Consider the following 12,127-nt stretch of genomic DNA (forward strand, 5'->3'; position numbering starts at 1 on the left):
GAGGAAACTCAGAAGCAGCAGTACCAGTTTCCTCCACAAACGGAAGCTCCCAGAGAGAATCAGCCGAAATACCACTTGTGACCACAGGAGGGAGCTCTGCCACAGAATTCACAACACCCAACCTTTTTCTAACAAACAGTTATTAACGATTGCCAAACAGAAGTTTGAACTGTAGTTATATCTACTAATGTTATAAATTGTAGAGACCTGGCTGATATATAGGTGTGTTTTCTGGATGCGATTTAGATCTTGGAATTAACACGTTTATTGGTAACTGCAAATTATTTTTAATAATTATTTAGGGACTGACATTTCGCTCTATTTGTAATGCATGAAACGTAACATTACTTGACTATAATTGCTGTATGCTTTATTACTTTACTTGTCAATAACACAAATGTGTACCAAAAGGAGAATGGTTACTTCCTTATATGAATTTTCAGATGCGTAGAAAGATCTGATTTCACATGAAAACATTTGCCACATTCTGAACATGAAAATGGTTTCTCCCCTGTGTGCCTCCTCTCATGTACTTCAAGAACTGATTTCTGAGCAAAACATTTCCCACATTTAAGGCATGAATATGGCTTCACTCCGGTGTGAACACTCAGGTGTCTATTAAGATGTGTTTTCTGGTTGAAAGATCTCCCACATTCTGAACATGAATATGGCTTCTCCCCTGTGTGAATTCTCTGATGATTAACAAGATCAGCTTTCTGTTTAAAACATTTCCCACATTCAGAACATGAAAAGCGCTTCTCCCATATGTGAATTCTCTGGTGTAAATCAAGACTTGATTGATCTGCAAAACATTTCCCACATTCGGAACATGAGAATGTCTTTCCCACTGTGTGACTTTTCTCATTTCTAACATTACTTTCCTCTGGAACACATCTCATTTGAAAAAATGAACATGAAGTCTCTCCCGTTTGAATTCTTTGATGTTCAACATCCTTATTTTTAATTTGATTAACAGTCTGTAGTGAATTAGGAACAAAGACCAGTTGAACAGGGTAACATAATTTATACACTTTGTGAGTGGCTGCAGGTTTAGATGGGATAATGACTTGTGGTTCATATGTATTTTGTGAGACACCACGGTGATCTGCTGTAAAATCTGTAGATAGCTCATATTTTTTCAAGCTTCGTATATGATCACCTAGCAAAAATAAAAGATTTTTTTATTTATTTTTGTTTTATTTTTAATTTAAACATTCGTATTTTATAACATTTATGTACAAAAAAGTCATACAAGTTGCAAAGCATATAGCACAATTCAATAATTAACAGATTAAGTCTTACCACACATTTTAGGTTGGCACCTACTGACCACTCTGAGAATGGGAGGTTTAACCCTTCCCCACAAAACGATCAAGTACTGTATGTTGAAAACTATCAGCTAAATTCTTCTTTTTCCTGACATGTTCTGTCATAAAAACTGGGAAATCTTCATTCACATTATAGCAATACCATGTCCAACTTAAAATGGTGGGTTTAAACAGATCACAATCTCACGATAAAACCAAGTTCACACAACAGTATAGAAAAAAATCTGATTTTCAACCATAAGTACATTGTGTGGGCAATACAAAGGACTGGCACATTACTTATTCCTTCCAAAGACTGTACAAAAGACCATGGAACATTCCTTACGGATGGAGGAAAGGCGATTCTGGCAGCTAAATTTGAAAGAAGTCTTCACAGTTAGAGCGGTAAGACAGTGGAATGCTGTCCGCAGGAGACAATAATGGCAAATACTACAACAACATTTAAAAAAGGGCTCGATGCTTGTCACAAGTGGTATTGTGGGTTATAAGTAATCATAATAGAGAATGTAGAACTGATGGAGAAAGTTTGGTGTAATATCTGGATGCTGCGGATGTACGCGGCGTCCAACCCGTGGGAACGTACCCTTACAAAACCAAAAAACGTTTCATACATGTTAAGCCGGTTTCACACGCCCTGATATTTCTGGTACTGGAAAAAAAACTGTACCGGAGATGACAGTGTCCGTGTGTATAATACTTGGAGCACATGTGTGGCAACCATGTGCCTCATCAGTACCACATGTACCGGCCCCAGGGAAGAAGCGGTATAGTAAGCGCTGTTCCCAGGCGCTGGAGACTGCTCCCATCATTCTCCCCTGCTCTGACGGTGATCACAGGAGAATGATGAGAGTTATATTCAAGTGATAACAATAACAGCAGATGGTGGCTGATGGGACTATTAATTTCATCAGCCTACACCTGTTGCCTCTAATAAAAGTGACAGCAGGAGTGGCTGCCTGTGCTATAAATCAGTGTTCCCCAACTCCAGTCCTTAAGGCCAACCAACAGATCATGTTTTCAGGATTTCCTTTATATTGCACATGTGATGCAATTATCACCTGGGCATTACTAAGAAATCCTTAAAACATGACCTGTTGGTGGGCCTTGAGGACTGGAGTTGGGGAACACTACTATAAATAAATAAAAAAATCTTTCTGTCCCATGCTATAATCTGTGTCTGGGGGATATATAGTTTTCTACCTGGACGTTGCCGAGATTCGACTGTCCAGGCTGAGAACTACTGGTGAATGAGCTGCTACGAGCGCAGCATAATTGACCAGCAGTGACATCATCGTGGTTACCTCTGGTCACTGAGGCTGCGTTCCCAGTCGGGCTGAACTGCAGTGACATCAGCACTGTGGGAAAAAGTCAGTCATGAGATCACCGCAGTTCAAGCTCAGTGACTTCACAGCAGATCACGCTGAGAAATTATTACGGTGATCTGCTGTGAACAGACAAAGTTATCAGGCTTCTCACTTCTTCTCACCCTTCTACCTGCACCACTGACCCTATTCCCTATTATGTCACCATAAACTTAACTAAAATATGCAACCTCTCTGTTTCATCCGTTATCTTTCCCTCCTTTAAACACATCAGAATACATACATTAGTTACAAAAAACATCCCTTGGCCAGATTTGCGCTGCTAACTACAGACATATCTTTAATCTCCTCTTTATCTCTAAACTCCTGGAATGCTTGGTCCACTGTCATCTCTCAGATATCTCTGACCCTTTACAATTCAGTTTCCGCTCTTTACACTCTACAGAGACCGCACTTACTAAAGTCTCTAATAATCTACTAAAATCAAAATCTAATGGACACTACTCTCTACTGATTCTCCTGGTTCTCTCTGCAGCATTTGACACTGTGGGTCACCAGCTCCTCCTCACTATGCTCCGCGCTATTGTCATCAATGATACTGCTCTCTTGTTTTTCCTCCTACCAATCTGACAGCTCCTTTGGTGTACCAATTACTGGCTTTTCTTCCCCTCCTCCTCATTTCACTGACCTTATTGGACAAACCATTAGCAAATTCGCTTTTCAGTACCATCTCTGATGCTGATGATACCAAATTATACACTTCTCTTTACAACACCCAAACATTACTACAAAATATCAATGATTATCTGTTGTCTCTAACTTTAATTACCGGTATGTCTTTCCTCTATCTAACGCTGAATTTGTCAAAAACAGAACTCCTTGTGTTTTCCCCCTCTACTACTCTACCTAAACCAATATTACCATTTCCATGTCTGGTTTCACCACAATTTCCAAGCAGAATGCCCGATCACTTGAGGTTAAATTTGACTCCGATCTTTCTTTTACTACCTATATCCGATCATTCACTTGCTCATGTCACCTGTATCTCAAAAACATCTCTAGAATTTGACATTTTCTTACCTTTGTCTGTTCAAAAATTATTACTGTTGCTCATAATACAAGAAAAATATATCTTTGTACCGTGTTAGCCAGTAGATTGTAAAATATTAATATTTGAGAGTCCTCAGTGGTTAGCCATTCAAAGGTAACAAATAGCAAGTTTTCGAGACTCAGGTCTCTTCATCAGGGATTGTATAACACAAAATCTGAAAAGGTATATATTTATACGTAACAGGACATGGGAATTATGCAGTAAATAAGAACAGGGCTACAATGATGCCTTCACCCTGTGCCACTTTTTACACTGGTTGACCATCCGCTATTGAATACAATATAAACTTATTATTCTAACGCTCTGAGCTTGCCACAGTTTTGCGCCATCCAACATCTTCTGCCTCATCTCTGTCTACCACCCTCGCTATGCTCTATTTCACTAATGATCTAAGGCTAACAACCTTAACAATCTGAACCTCCTTTTGCTTTCTCCAAAACGTCTCCTGTGCTGCGCCAGTTCTCGAATGAACTACTATAGACAATTTGATTAATTACCAGTATCAAACTAACTATTTCCTCTTTGCCCTTATTAAATTTTCCTCAGAATCTGGCATTATCTGTTTATACACCCTCCATACACTTACTAGCACTCTGTGCTGGTGACCAGTTCATGCAGCGTTATTTGAATACCCTGTTTGTTTAATTGATGGCTTAACCACACTTTTTACCATTCACCTTTGGTGGTTTCATCTATTTCCTCATACATTGTAAGATTGTGAGTAGGGCTCTCACTTCTCTTAGTATGTGTAGAATTATGTGTTACTCTCTCATATCTTTATTGTCTGTACAAGTCCCCTATGAATTGTGAAATACTGTGGAATATGTTGGAGCAATAGAAATACAAAAATACAATTATTATCATAGCCATCACAAAATGATGTAAACATATTTACAGACTCATTATATAGGTTTATGCAAATTGCCTCTTCAAAGAAAAAGAGGACTTGAACTCTATAGCGCCACCTGTTGGAAATAGCGATCCCACAAGTCACAATCAACCCTTTAACGAGTCTTGCAATATGACTTAGGATAAAATGCCAAATCAGTATCTCAATTCGCAGAGACAGTGTTTCGGGCTGTTGGCCCTCATCAGTGCGAAGCATGAGAACTGATTTGGCTAGGTGAGAGGCTCTGGACTGGGGTCTAAGGGGTAAGGTTTCTCCTTGTGGAGAGTGACATACCAGCTTTGGCTTGTCAAGGTAAAGAGGCTTATTCACTGTGCAAGGCTCCTCTGGGAAGTTTAATATGCAAATTGCCTCGTCAAAGAAAAAGAGGACTTGAACTCTATAGCGCCACCTGTTGGAAATAGCGATCCCACAAGTCACAATCAACCCTTTAACCCTTTCCTGACATGCCCCGTACTAGTACGGCGCATGTCGGGTCTCCTGCTTTGATGTGGGCTCCGGCCGTGAGCCCACATCAAAGTCACGACATGTCAGCTGTTTTGTACAGCTGACATGTGCGCGCAATAGCTGCGGGTGAAATAGTGATTCACCCGCTGCTATTAACCTGTTAAATGCCGCTGTCAAACGCTGACAGCGGCATTTAACCGGCGCTTCTGGCCGCGCGGACGGAGATGAGCGCATCGCCGACCCCCGTCACATGATCGAGGTCGGCGATGCATCAGGATGGTAATCATAGAGGTCCTTGTGACCTCTATGGTTACTGTTGCCGGCCAGCTGTGAGCGCCCCCCTGTGGTCGGCGCTCATAGCAAGCCTGCATTTCAGCTACATAGCAGCGAACTGATGATCGCTGCTATGTAGCAGAGCCGATCCAGTTGTGCCAGCTTCTAGCCTCCCATGGAGGCTATTGAAGCTTGGCAAAAGTAAAAAAAAATAAAAAAAAAAAAATATGAAAAAAAATAAAAAAAATATATAAAAGTTTAAATCACCCCCCTTTCGCCCCATCCAAAATAAAACAATAAAAAAAAAAATCAAACCTACACATATTTGGTATCGCCGCGTTCAGAATCGCCCGATCTATTAATAAAACAAAAGCATTAACCTGATCGCTAAACGGCGTAGTGAGAAAAAAAAATCGAAACGCGAGAATTACGTTTTTTGGTAGCCGCGACATTGCATTAAAATGCAATAACGGGCGATCAAAATAATGTATCTGCACAAAAGTGGTATCATTAAAAACGTCAGCTCGGCATGCAAAAAATAAGCCCTCACCCGACCCCAGATCACGAAAAATGGAGACGTTACGGGTATTGGAAAATGGCGTTTTAAAAATAACCTAGACATGTTTGGTGTCTATGAACAACTCGTAATGACCTGGAGAATCATAATAGCAGGTCATCAAAAAACAAGGGTGGGACTGCACTTTTTTTTACAATTTCACAGCACTTGGAATTTTTTCCCCGTTTTCTAGTACAAGACATGGTAAAACCAATGCTATCAATCAAAAGTACAACTCGTCCCACAAAAAATAAGCCCTCACATGGCCATATTGACGGAAAAATAAAAAAAGTTATGGCTCTGGGAAGGAGGGGAGCGAAAACGCAAAAACGAAAAAGGGCCGCAACGGGAAGGGGTTAATGAGGTTTACAGAACCTGGGGGTTTGAAAATTCTGTAAAACTAGCTTTACTTCAGCACTTATTATTAAAGAAGTGAATTTATTCATAGCTATTACCTGGTGATGTGAGGGGCTGGGGAACCTCCATCATGACGTCCTTGTACAGATCCTTGTGTTCTTCTAAATACTCCCACTCCTCCATGGAGAAATAGATGGCGACATCCTGACACCTTATAGGAACCTGACACACACAATGATAACATCATGAACCAGATCCCTTCATAGCATCACTGTAATGTGTCCCAGCATTCCTAGCAGTGTCACCTCTCCAGTCAGCAGCTCAATCATCTTGTAGGTGAGTTCTAGGATCTTCTGGTCATTGATGTCCTCATGTATCAAGGGGTGAGGTGGAGGCCCTGTGATTGGGCTCAGGGGTCTTCCCCTTCCCTCAGACACAGGGTCCTGACAGCGCTCACTAGAGGTCTTCTTCACTACTGTGTAATCCTGTTTATGGAAAAACACATTAATAAATTTCAGTACAGACATTCCCAGATTCCTCACCTCTACAGTTCTGTCCATCTGTTATCCCCATAGATAAGAATGATGTAATGTGACGTTATCAGAATCTCTCACCTCTCCAGTAAGCTGGAAGAGGATCTCTAGGGTGAGGTTAAACAGCCTCTTTGCCATCTCTTTCCTGCCACTATCCATCCTTGACGGGTCAATCAGGAAAATTCTCTTATAGAAGATCTTCACGGAAAGGATCCAATATCTTAGGGACCTGAATGGGAAGAAGATGATGATGTAACATCATAAAGATCCAATGTAATAACAAAATTACTAGAGGTAATAAGGGGAAACAAGTGAGGAGCTATATCATGTAGAGGTTTCTTTTCTCATGAAATATAACATGAAGGCAGTTCCTACCTGAAAAAGACGGATATTTCTGAAAATTATGTCTGACAGAGCACATCATTAAAGTTTGAAGGGTGGTCTGAAGTCAAACTAAATTTCATACTAAATCCTCATATATTTAGTGCCGTAATCTAAGCTATTTTCTAATATACCTGTATTAAAAACTCCCTGCCATTCTCTAACTACACTATCTAACAGCTTTTCTATATTTTCCAATTTCCTGTGTGATGAAACGAAGCACCGAGGAGATTGCTTAAGGGCAGAAAAGAACGAGATGGCCTGAGGTCGGCGAGGAATGCGGAGGAGATAGCCTGAGGTCAGAAAGGAACACTGAGGAGAAGGCCTAAGGGTAGAGAAGAATGCTGAGATGGCCTGAGATCACAAAGGCACACTGAGAAGAACGCTGAAGAGATGGCCTGAGGTCAGAGAGGAGCGCTGAGGAGATGGTGTGAGGTCACAGAGGAACGCTGAGGAGATGGCCTAAGGGTAGAGAAGAACACTGCAAAGATGGCCTGCAGTCAGAGAGGAACACTGAGGAGAAGGCCTGAGGTCAGAGAGGAAAAGATGGCCTGCAGTCAGAGAGGAACACTGAGGAGAAGGCCTGAGGTCAGAGAGGAAAAGATGGACTGGAGTCAGAGAGGAACACTGAGGAGAAGGCCTAGGTGACGACTTAACAGAAAAAGAACTTAGATATGACATATGATGGGAAACTTGACAAAATGTTAATGGAGCTCATTATAGTCAGTGAGGACAGCCAGACTCAGCTGGTGTGTGTCTAATAATGAATCTGCCCCAGCTGTTTCCTGTTCCTGCACTCCCCACAATCTGTCCCTCTCATCTGCTCTTGTAGTTGGCAGATATCTATATACACATGGCAGAGCTGGGGGCACTATCTCCGGGAATGGAGGGGTTACTGCCCCCTGCCCCGACCAGTAATGGGGAATCTCCAGCACCTACCTCCACCTGCAGAGCCGCACACCACATATATGGCTGTTCTGTGCGCACAGGACCTGGGATGAGGTCACAGGAGGGGAGGAGTCAGGGGTCACATGATCAGGGGCCTCAGTTATGCAGAACTCTGCTGTGCTGGTTGTCATGGTGCTGGATGAGGAGACGTTTCTGTGTGGGGTCAGGAGGGGTTTACAGGGTGGATGTAGCAGAGCCGCATGTGTACGAGGTGTACGGAGCGAAGCCGTGTGTGTATGAGGTGTACGGAGCAGAGCCGTGTGTGTACGAGGTGTACAGAGGGGAGCCGTGTGTGTACGAGGTGTACAGAGCGGAGCCGTGTGTGTACGAGGTGTACGGAGCGGAGCCGTGTGTGTACGAGGTGTACGGAGCGGAGCCGCGTGTGTATGAGGTGTACGGAGCGGAGCCGTGTGTGGAAGAGGTGTTCGGAGTGGAGCTGTGTATGTACGGGTCAGAGGAGTGTGTCTATACAACCTATACGGAGCGGAGCCGTGTATACGACATGTACAGGGTGGAACCATTTGTGTACAAGTGGAGCCGTGTGTGTATGATGTGCACTGTGAGAAACTGAGTACACTGTTCTACATATTAAGTTATGAAATGAGCCATTTCTTAATGATTTTGACTTCATGAATTCAAATCTGACAATAACACTTTTAATCCATTTCTCCCATACCTTAATTGGTATGGGAGATTTGTGGATGATATTCTGCTAATTTGGCAAGGGGGCGTGACTAAGTTTTCTGATTTCATGCTCTATTTGAATAATAACAAGTGTAACCTGCGTTTCACCAGCGGCATTCCATCGCACGAGGTTTCATTCTTGGATGTGCTCCTTACAGGCAGCAATACAACACATAGGGTTAATACTTCTCTTTATAGAAAAGACAATTCTGGAAACACAATCCCGATGTCTTCAAGCGCACACCCTCGACATACCATTCATGCCATTCCTAGGGGTGAGCTCACAAGAGCGAGGAGAATTTGCTCTAGTGAGGAAAGTTTCCACAAGGAAAGTCGTCTTATTTCTGATAGATTATTTGATAGGGGATATAAACAATCCAATATAAGACATGCATTCAGACATGTTTCCAAAATTCCACGTGCTGATTTATTGTATTCTGACAATGAAAATGCAAGTGCGGCTCCTGAAACGCAGATTACTTTTTCTACCGCTTATAGCAGTCAGTACAATAAAATTAAACAGATCATTCTTAAATATCTCCCTGTAGTCAATCAGGATAAATCTTTATGCACAATTCTTCAGAATGGATGCAGAGTAGTGGCCAGGAGAGGTTGCACACTGGGGAATATTTTGTCTCCCAGTATGGTGCGCCAGAAAAAAACTCCTGGTTATCAATAAAAGGTTTTTTTTAAATGTTCTGGCAACAGATGTAATGTCTGCCAATTTGCAGACAACAAAAGAACTACTTTTTCCTCGAATCACAATGTTACTTATAAGTTATAATATAAAATCATTTATTAATTGTGATTCTGACCACGTCATACACTGCATAAAATGTAAGGCTTGCAACATTTGCTATATAGGTTACACCACAAGGAAAATCAAAAAAAGAATTTCAGAACACATAGCAAATATAAATAACAATAATTCAGGCTATTCTGGGGCTACGAAACATGTTATTTTTGTACATAAAGGAGACCTATCAGATTTTTCATTTTTTGGCATAGAAAGGGTTAGTCAGTCACCTAGAGGTGGAGATTGGAAGAAACAATTAGCACTGCGGGAAGCCTTTTGGATTCTGACTTTAGACACTAAACATCCACACGGTATGAATTACAGGAATGACCTTTTTTTACATATATTGAACTAACAGATAGATCTTGCGGCAATTTAAAGTATATATTTATGCAATTTCAATGTATTTGAAAAAGGAGAAAAAAGTCTTCTTATGTGTGTTTAGCTGCAGCTTTTTTCAATGTAATTGATTGCTATGTCTGTGATTGGTTCCTTGCTATATATAAACCTGTTCATCTATATGGTATTAGTTCCTATGACTAAGGGCGCCGTGGTGCGCCAGAAACGCGTCAGGCAGAGAGAGTCTCTCTCTTTTTTAATATATGTTTTTTAAAATGCTTCAATAAATTTTGGATATTTTACTTACACTGGATGGACGTGCTGGATATTCCCTTTTTCTTTCTTCCACTTCAGCTGAAATCACCAGCAGGTACGGCACCCACCAGCTACATTCATTTGCAACGGTTTACAGATGCACGTCTCGGCGTGTCAAGCTCCTAACCTTCCCTCTCCCCCCTCCTCTTTTCTTGAATGAAATAACACTTTTTAGTTGCTCTTGTTTCTATGATATCAGAGTTTTCCTCTTAGAGCTCACACTCATCAGCATAAATAGATCCAATGTTGTTTGTGAAAAGTAGGACGAGTGTCATTCGAGTACAGTGCGGTTTTCCTCACCCTCCATCCATCTGACATCCAGTGACCTTACGTCAGCACTAGACCCTGCAGGGGGGGTCCTCACACTCATGTCTCAATTAGTGATGAGGGAATATACTCGTTACTCGAGATTTCCTGAGCACTCTCGGGGATCTTCTGAGTATTTTTAAGTGCTCGGAGATTTCGTTTTTCTTGCCGCAGCTGAATGATTTACATCTGTTAGCTAGCATAAGTACATGTGGGGATTCCCTAGCAACCAGGCAACCCCCATGGCCCCTTCTTAGACTAGTCCGCAGCTGGCAGCCTAGCCTATGCTGGTCATTAATTATAGGGGGGACCCCTTGTTAATAATCAGTAAAGGCTAAGTAGACCACTGTGAGCTGATATTAATATCCTGGGAAGCTCCATGTTTATTACCCCATTCATAGACTATAAACATCAGCCCACAGCTGTCAACTTTCCCTCAGCTGGTTAAGAAAAATTAGAAGGACCCAACACCATTTTTTTTTAGTTATTTTTTTAACTAAATACATGTACATTAAGCTACACACACACTGCACCAATTATATATGTCACTGACATCTATCTATTCTAAGTATATATCTATTCTGTCTAATCTATTCTGACAGTTGTGAATTTTCTGTACTTGGCTGATGAAATGGATGACTAAAAATCGGACTAATTATACAAATTGTATCTTCAGAGAGGAAGAGAGCTAGAACTCTAGTGCCACCTATAATAGCCAGACCAGAATCTCAATTTGCAGACACTGTGTTTCGGGGTATTGCCCCTAAACACAGTGTCTGCAAATTGAGATTCTGGTTTGGCTATTATCCTAAGTCATGTGACAAGGCTCGTTAAAGGGTCAACATTGACTTGTAGGATTGCTACCTTCCAATAGGTAGCACTAGAGTTCTAGCTCTCTTCCTCTCTGAAAAGACAACTTGCATAATTAGCATGTTAACCAGAGGACCATTGCGGCTTTAAGTCTCCCCATCTCAGCATGCTTAGCATGTCGATCTCCGCAAGGAGAAATGATATTTTTTGGATTAAAATCGGACGGCACACACATGGTCCGCAGATCATAAATGAACAGAATAATTGACTAACAGTCAGAGAGCAATCCAATTTTTTATCGGATTGCACTCATTCATTTTAAATGTAGATGAGTATGAGCCCTTACTACTACATATAATTAATATATAAAAGTTTCAGTGCTTGTTAACAAGTCGGGACCTAGAGACTCTAAGTCGAACAGGCAAGTCCTGCATGAGGAACATGAGTGCTAAGACCAGCCAATTAATGTGGTAACAACTCCTATTTGTCATGTGCCTCTATGGTGACATGTCATCCTTCCTTAGGATTGACATCCTCTCTAAAAGGACCACCTAAATCTTCACCTTCGGGTGGAGCACCTAAGCTCCATCTTTCATTTCTGTCCTTTTACCATGGAGACCCAAAGGAGAGTTGCAACTTTGCCACTTCATGCTCCATACCCATCTGTTTCCACGAGACAAAACCAAGATTGCACTTATGGTCTCTCTTCTGTGT

At 41.5% G+C, this 12,127-nt stretch overlaps 1 protein-coding gene across 1 annotated transcript in view; it reads right to left on the reverse strand.

Annotated features, from left to right (window-relative positions):
• Nucleotides 1-307: 307 nt before the first annotated feature.
• The window catches only part of LOC138666608 (oocyte zinc finger protein XlCOF8.4-like), a 147,041-nt gene continuing 135,221 nt past the window's right edge, over nt 308-12,127 (reverse strand). Inside the window, exons 7-11 of the mRNA XM_069754805.1 lie at nt 8,155-8,198; nt 6,916-7,063; nt 6,607-6,786; nt 6,400-6,523; nt 308-1,159 (exon numbers count right to left, since the gene is read on the reverse strand). Of these exons, the coding sequence (XP_069610906.1) occupies nt 420-1,159; nt 6,400-6,523; nt 6,607-6,786; nt 6,916-7,063; nt 8,155-8,198 (1,236 nt within the window). The 3' untranslated portion in view covers nt 308-419. The remainder of the gene's footprint in view (nt 1,160-6,399; nt 6,524-6,606; nt 6,787-6,915; nt 7,064-8,154; nt 8,199-12,127) is intronic.

The sequence above is a fragment of the Ranitomeya imitator genome, chromosome 2, assembly GCF_032444005.1.
Source record: "Ranitomeya imitator isolate aRanImi1 chromosome 2, aRanImi1.pri, whole genome shotgun sequence".
Lineage (NCBI taxonomy): Eukaryota > Metazoa > Chordata > Amphibia > Anura > Dendrobatidae > Ranitomeya > Ranitomeya imitator.